At 50.3% G+C, this 6587-nt stretch overlaps 1 protein-coding gene across 1 annotated transcript in view; it reads left to right on the forward strand.

Annotated features, from left to right (window-relative positions):
• Positions 1 to 6587, forward strand: part of LOC109294279 — a 49106-nt gene that overhangs the window by 6286 nt on the left and 36233 nt on the right. Inside the window, exons 3-11 of the mRNA XM_019512579.1 lie at positions 410 to 568; positions 1022 to 1233; positions 2063 to 2148; positions 2363 to 2493; positions 3766 to 3912; positions 4676 to 4866; positions 5129 to 5211; positions 5564 to 5700; positions 6147 to 6271. Coding sequence (XP_019368124.1) covers positions 410 to 568; positions 1022 to 1233; positions 2063 to 2148; positions 2363 to 2493; positions 3766 to 3912; positions 4676 to 4866; positions 5129 to 5211; positions 5564 to 5700; positions 6147 to 6271 — 1271 coding nt within the window. The remainder of the gene's footprint in view (positions 1 to 409; positions 569 to 1021; positions 1234 to 2062; positions 2149 to 2362; positions 2494 to 3765; positions 3913 to 4675; positions 4867 to 5128; positions 5212 to 5563; positions 5701 to 6146; positions 6272 to 6587) is intronic.

Genomic DNA, 6587 nt, shown 5'->3' on the forward strand with positions numbered 1-6587 from the left:
CCAAGAGCTGGAGCATATCAAAATTAGGGACCCCGTGGACAGGACGGGAGGGTGAGCTGCTGTATATGCTGTTGAGCTCTTTGTAGTCTCAAGTCATCGGTCTTGTGATCCGGAGTCCCTCCAATGGAAATCAATCCAATCCCAACCCTCTCCAACCCAGGGTGTTTTCAGAAAACTGAAGCCATCCATGGTCTTCCTTGGATCATCCACCCTGGCGATCTTTAAAAAAATGTCTTGATGCCCATCTTGCTGGGGTCAAGTTTTACTTTCCTGCCCAAGTGCTGTAAGGTCCCTTCCAGCCCCTAACAACTATAAAACTATGGATCACGAGGATAGCCGCCTCTGGTTTCCCTGCTCTCCAAATCAGATGCTTCATTCCTAACTTCCTTTTGCTCTTTCTCTGTCTTAGTTTGACGTGCTCCACAGCTTGACCGTGAAGCAACTGGCACAGCTAACAGTCGCCAACGGGACCGTGGAAGCAACCAAAGATCTCCAGAGACTCCTGGCTTTTGTCACCAACTCAACTGTTGCCGAATATATTGATGAATTGAACAGACAAGTCCACCTGGTGAGAGCCATCCCCATAATCCTTCCAGCGTCCCAGGTTATGCTCTGCTCTGCCGCCGTTTGAGGACCTACTGCTGACGTTAGTTGAAATTTGGGGGCAAAACCTGTTGTAGGATTCACGGCTCTGAGATGATCAATGCTCTCCTTAAACAGGCCTGGAGGTGCTGCACAGTACCTGCTCCTTATGTCCATCCTTGGTAACAACTTCCCTCCCTCTCCAGGAGGTACACGCAGGCGTACGAAGGGAAAATGAAGGCTGGGTTTGGGAGAGTTTGGGAGAGCTTTTATTTTTCAAAGCAGGGGTGAGGGCATGAAGAAGACAGGAAAAAAGCAAGAGGAAAAAACCCAACTGGTGCAGGTTTGCTGTGCAAAGTCCCCTCTCCGCAGGAAGCAGGCAGCCGCCGTGCTTGGCATCACTTTCCATACCTCGCCCTTCTCCTTCCACTTCTTCCAGGCCAACAGCAGCCTGGAGACAGAGACCAAAGCCGTGCTGTTGCAACACGTCCTCATGGCAGCGAGGCCGATTCTGCAGGCAGCAAACGATACAGAGTTCATGCACTGGATGAATCCTCGCCTTGCCGGCTTGATTCCTGGGCTGAACCGAACCCACGTCCCCCTGTTTTTCGAGGGCTTGGACACCAGGACCTGCACTGCCGTCAAGGCTGTGTAAGAGCTGTTGTCTTCCCCGTTCTTCCTAGGGTGGCTTTGCAAGAGGGCTGTCATTAATTGCAGCTGGAATTTCCCTTCTTTTTTCAGTGCAAAAAAATCTAACTCTGAGATGGGTCCACTAAGACCCAGGCCATTTCCAGGGACAGCTGTGGTCGAGTCCCTGGAGTCCAGGCACCTCCTGACCCTGTTCTCCTCTATAAGCCAGGCTCCATGCATGAACTACACTTCCCATGATGCTCTCTCCCTGGGTGAGCCACCAGCCTGCATCAAGGGAGACCTGGGCTCCAGTGCGGACGCTTGTCCTGAAACACCGTCGCTTCCCCTCAAAAGCCCCATTTCCCATTGAAAAACAACATGGACGGAAAAATCTCAACCAGGGGGTCCCAGACACCGGTATTATCCAGTGGTGCCTTCCCTAAAAGGGTTACAAAGCATTTCACATGGACGGGGAAGTCTGGTGATCCCTGTTTTGCAGCTGCAGAGAGAGGAAGCTGTATGGCTTAAGTGATGCAGATGCCCTGACTTATTCCTAGGATGGGATCAGTGCATCGTGCAGCTCCCACTGTTCATTGCATGATTATTATTGCTTATGGTGATGACCCAAAGCTGCACAATGAGGTCAATTCAAAGACTCCCGGCTACTGGGAAAGCTAGAGAAGGCCACCAAGTTAATAAATGGCCCCTGTACGTGCTCGCTTCTTAGCGATAAAACTGTCTCTGGAAAGCCCAAAATATTACAGAGATGTCTGCGCTACCTGCAAGAAGCTGAAATCCCAGGAGAGAGCGGCTCTGTGAGCTAAATGATGTGTTTGTGCTTGTGTCACAGGGTGACTGTACTTAATAACTCCATCGCCGACTTCGGCAGCCCCACGCAGCACAGCATTTACCAGGAGATACGGGACCGGACAGCAAGTAAGACGCATTGATCACAGCCGAGTTTGGCCGCCTGCTTCTGCTGCTTTTGCAAAACACTGACCTTTCCTAATACCTGCGTGTGTCTGCACATGCAGAGATGCATGCAATACGGTGTACAACCGCTGTTGTCCTTTGGCTAATCCCCCTGGAGAGCCCCACTCCCATGCATTTGTACTTTAAATTCACCGCCTTTTCTCTCTGGTTGTTTCAGACTCCTCGCTCCAGTGCTACACCACAGACACCAGCTTTGCTGTGTATTTGAGAGAGACATTTCAGGGCTTTGGCGCTTTCCTGAACCTGAGAGATCTCAGATCCATCATTCCAGCGTCTGGCATCCAAAAGGTACCACGCATGCATCGTCTTGCTGCAGCCAGCCCATGTGTCCGTACAGCCCACATGAGCAATACGTTAGACCTCTCTGCATATCCAGTGTCTGGGCTTCAGAGGCATTTCTCTATCCCTCCAATCTACCCTGTGTGTTTATAGGGCTCATCACAATAGTGTCTGTAAGACAGTTTCTCCCCAAACACACCTCTTCTCTTTTTACTGTCAGATGTTTCTGATGCTCTTTCCGCCGCCTGCTGTCCCAAAGAGGTTTGTTCTGAAAAATTTGACTTGTAATGAGAAACCTTTACACACACATGTAGTTCCCATGGGCATTATCGAGGCTTTCCCCCCGTGACTGAGGCTTTGCAGAGCTGGGCCCCACACAATAGCTCTGAGTCCGGTTCTTAGTCGACAGGTCCATTGGTGACGTCTAGGGGGTGCACGCAGATGAACGTGCACCCCGAGATCGGCCGTGCGCCCCCTGGAACCACCAGCCACGAACCCCCCACTCTCCATCGGCGATCTGGTGCTCCCCCAGACTTGGGAGGCGCCAGTCGCCCATGGGCAGGTCTAATCTCTGTTGCAAAACCCACCACTAAAGTCAGCATGAATTGGCTCTGGTGTTGATGGTCTTGACAGAGCTGCTGAGAGCTGCCCAGCTACCGAGTATGAACTCGTTTCATTACTCGAAGTGGCAACTCCAGCTCAGACTTGGGAAGTTTGCAATGCTGAAGACCTGCCTTTTGCCCATTCTGAAGCTGAACAGCTCTGCAGCTTGTTAATCACAGGAAATTCAGGTTGAAGGGACCTCAGGAGGTCACATCCAGTCCAGCCCCCTGCTCCAAGCAGGACCAGCCCCAGCTACTTCATCCCAGCCAAGGCTTTGTCTAGCCGGGTCTTAAACACCCCCAAGGATGGAGAGAGATTGCACCACCTCACTAGGTAATCCCTTCCAGTGCTTCACCACCCTCCTAGTGAGAAAGTTAAACCCACAAGAGCTGCTGTTTCCAGCTGGGAAGCTCAGGGTCACCCAGGCTTGAATGCACAACTTTCTGGGCTCTGGCTCACCCCTTGAGTCCCTCGGTCACAGAGCCCTTTCCTTAAAGGTGGGCACTATATTTGCCCTGGGACCTCCCCGATGGTCATGACTGTTCAAAGATCACGGCCGGCATCTCTGCAATCGTCTCAGCTCCTCTCACATTCATAATCACACGAATGGCTCCTATCACATTCCTGGGGATACAGTTGTCTGCCTTCCCCACCCTCCTGTGGATGTCTTCGTTCCAGATTGCAAACACGATGGCTCCTGCCGCCTTGGCCAACCTGTTCTCCAGCCCTGCGTTCCTCAACGACGACGCCTTCCTGACCGCTCTTGTGAAGACCTATGAAAGGAAAGGGGACTTTATTGACCAGCTGAACAAGAAGAGCATTGCGGTAGGTCAAGCATTTGCTTCTTGCTATCCAACAAGCCAAGCAAATCTCCACGTTGGATTGGACTTTAGAGAAACACCTTGCTTGTCACGTGAACTAGCACGTCCCAAGCAAGAGGATTCAGAAAGTCCCATGAATTTCATAGATTTCGTAGACATTCGGGCTGGAAGGGACCTCGGAGGATCATCGAGTCCAGCCCCCGCCCCAGGGGTAGGAAGTCAGCTGGGGTCATAGGATCCCAGAAAGAACATTTCCCCCGAGAGCATTAGGCACAAAAATGAAGGAAAAGCTTTGTCTTTAGGACATCCTGGACCTTGTCGGACATTTCCCACAACATTTAATTGGGCTTGAAAAGGTTAGAAGGACAAAAAGAAAAAGGGAGAAAAAAAATATGCATAATTCAAAAGGACCATGGGACTGCCTCCAAGTTGAGGACTAAAGTCTGCCTCTATGACTGCTGTGCTGAAGCAATAGTTGATCCCAATAAACCTTTTTTCCCCCTCCAACCAGCACAACTGTGAATCTGGGAGAGGGTTAGTTGCTATAGTTGAATGCCAATATGAGATTGTAGCTGGGTGGTGAAGTCCACCAAGAGAAGGAAAGGACCTGTATTCGTTGCCCCATCCCCACTGCCAGCACAGCACAGGCTCTGCAGAAAAGGGATGGTGTTGATATCAGCCCTGGGGTCTGAGAGTAAAGCTCTTCGTGCTTCATGGGTGCGAGGCCATCACCTGCAAAGTACCGTGTCCCTTTGCTTCTCTTGTAGGAGACCCTCCCCAGGGACACCAGAGCAGCCATTCTGGCAGGCGTGTGGCCTGCGGTGGTCAGGAGTGACCGTGAGACGGAGGTGGATGCCTGGCTCAGCACACGCCTGTCGCCGTACTTCAGCTCTCTCCAAAGTCCCCTGCTGAGCTCCAGTGACACCGTGCAAGCCACGTGCACGGCTTTCCGCAAGATGTAAGTGCGGCAAGGGGGGGGCACAGGGAGGATTCCCCATCCTTATGCGAACGGTCACGACGAAGACTTGTTTCAACTGGGAATGAGACCGAATGGCTTAGGAGGCCCCGTTTGGTCCAATGGTCCTGTCATGTGAAGTAGGCAAAGCCCCTAGCTTCCCCTTTCTGTCTTCGGAGGCTGCCCCATTGCTCAGCAGCAAACCCGTTCCCTTCCATTTCCAGACTAACCCTTGCAACCCCGCTGTTTCTCTTCCAACTTGCAGCGTGGACAAACTGAGTCATAACGGCACCGCTTTGAAGGTCAGCGAGCGAGAGGTGTATCGTGCCATCCAGGCCTATCTCACCAGTAAGTCTCAGCGTCCGGCCTAAGGCTTCTGAGTTACGTCCCCTCTGAGATGCGCCAGGCAGGGAACAGCTTCTGTCCATTTGGGACAACAGCATGACTTGAGCTGAGATGCTGGCATATGAATCCATATCTGCACCTGGTGTGGGCTGAAGTGCAGAGATCAGCTTTGTGGGGTGAATCGCAGCGGGTTTGGGGTGGAGTCTGCAATGCTGAAATCACTCTAGATTCTTATAAGCAATTTTAATCTCTAATAGCAAGACTCTTAAGGCATCGCAGGTAGCTGTGGATATTCATCTCTAAATGTTATACCCAATTGCTCGTCTACAATAATTTTCTGTCCTTCATCACGTAGCGAGTCCTGCCAGGCCCAGGTGCTACAACGCCAGCAACCCCAAGACAGCAAACTGGTTTGCTGCTTACCTTGGGCGTTACATCCGCTACAGCAGCGCAGAAGATGTACGATCATTCACAAATAATGACAACACGGTGGTGAGTATCTGTAGTCTTGCACAGTCCCTTGTCAGGGGTGAATGGGGCTCACAGCAGCTGCTGAAGGAGCCTCAATTGCTCGTGGACGCTTATGAGTCCCAGTGCAGTCAAGCTCACATGTGTACCTGGCAGTACATCGGTATCTGCTTGAATTCACCCATGGATTCACTTTCTTGCAGAGAAAGACCAAGCTATTAGCTGCCAACAGTCCATCAGGCTTTATTTCTCACTCACTGGGCAGACAGACCCCCCGCCCCTGAATGGGTAGCATATGCCTGCGTACCTGATTTGTATTAAGCAGGACTAGATTTACCACTGGAAGGCACACTCGATGCAATTTCTAGCCTAGTCTTAGAGTCCCTGAGCTCGACAGTGCTTAGCGAAGTCAGCAGAAGCGGTATCTCTAGAAATCCTGCAGTGGACATCACATACTTCTCTTTTTCCAGCTCCAGGATCTTGCCATAAACAGAGACAATCTGAGACTCATCAACCACACGCAGATCCCAAGGGACACGGCGGAGCTGTACGCTACCTCGCTGTTTGCCAAGAACGCAAACTTCAGTCTCATCAAGTAAGAAGGAAATACGTATTTAAACTCTCAAACTATGGAAATCGTGCAGGCAATTGATCTGAGGTTTTCTTTGCTTTCATGTACTTCATCCGCTACTAAGAAGAGCACCTTTTGTTCATCCAAACATATAAATATATATATATATATATCACACGTTATCTATCTATCCATCTAAATATATATATATATATATTACACGTTATCTATCTATCTATCTATCTATCTATCTATCACATGTTATCTATCTATCCATCTAAATATATATATCACATGTTATCTATCTATCTATCTGTCTGTCTATCTAACCATCTAAATA

The sequence above is a fragment of the Gavialis gangeticus genome, unplaced genomic scaffold (assembly GCF_001723915.1).
Source record: "Gavialis gangeticus isolate Ggan-Ray unplaced genomic scaffold, GavGan_comp1, whole genome shotgun sequence".
NCBI lineage: Eukaryota > Metazoa > Chordata > Crocodylia > Gavialidae > Gavialis > Gavialis gangeticus.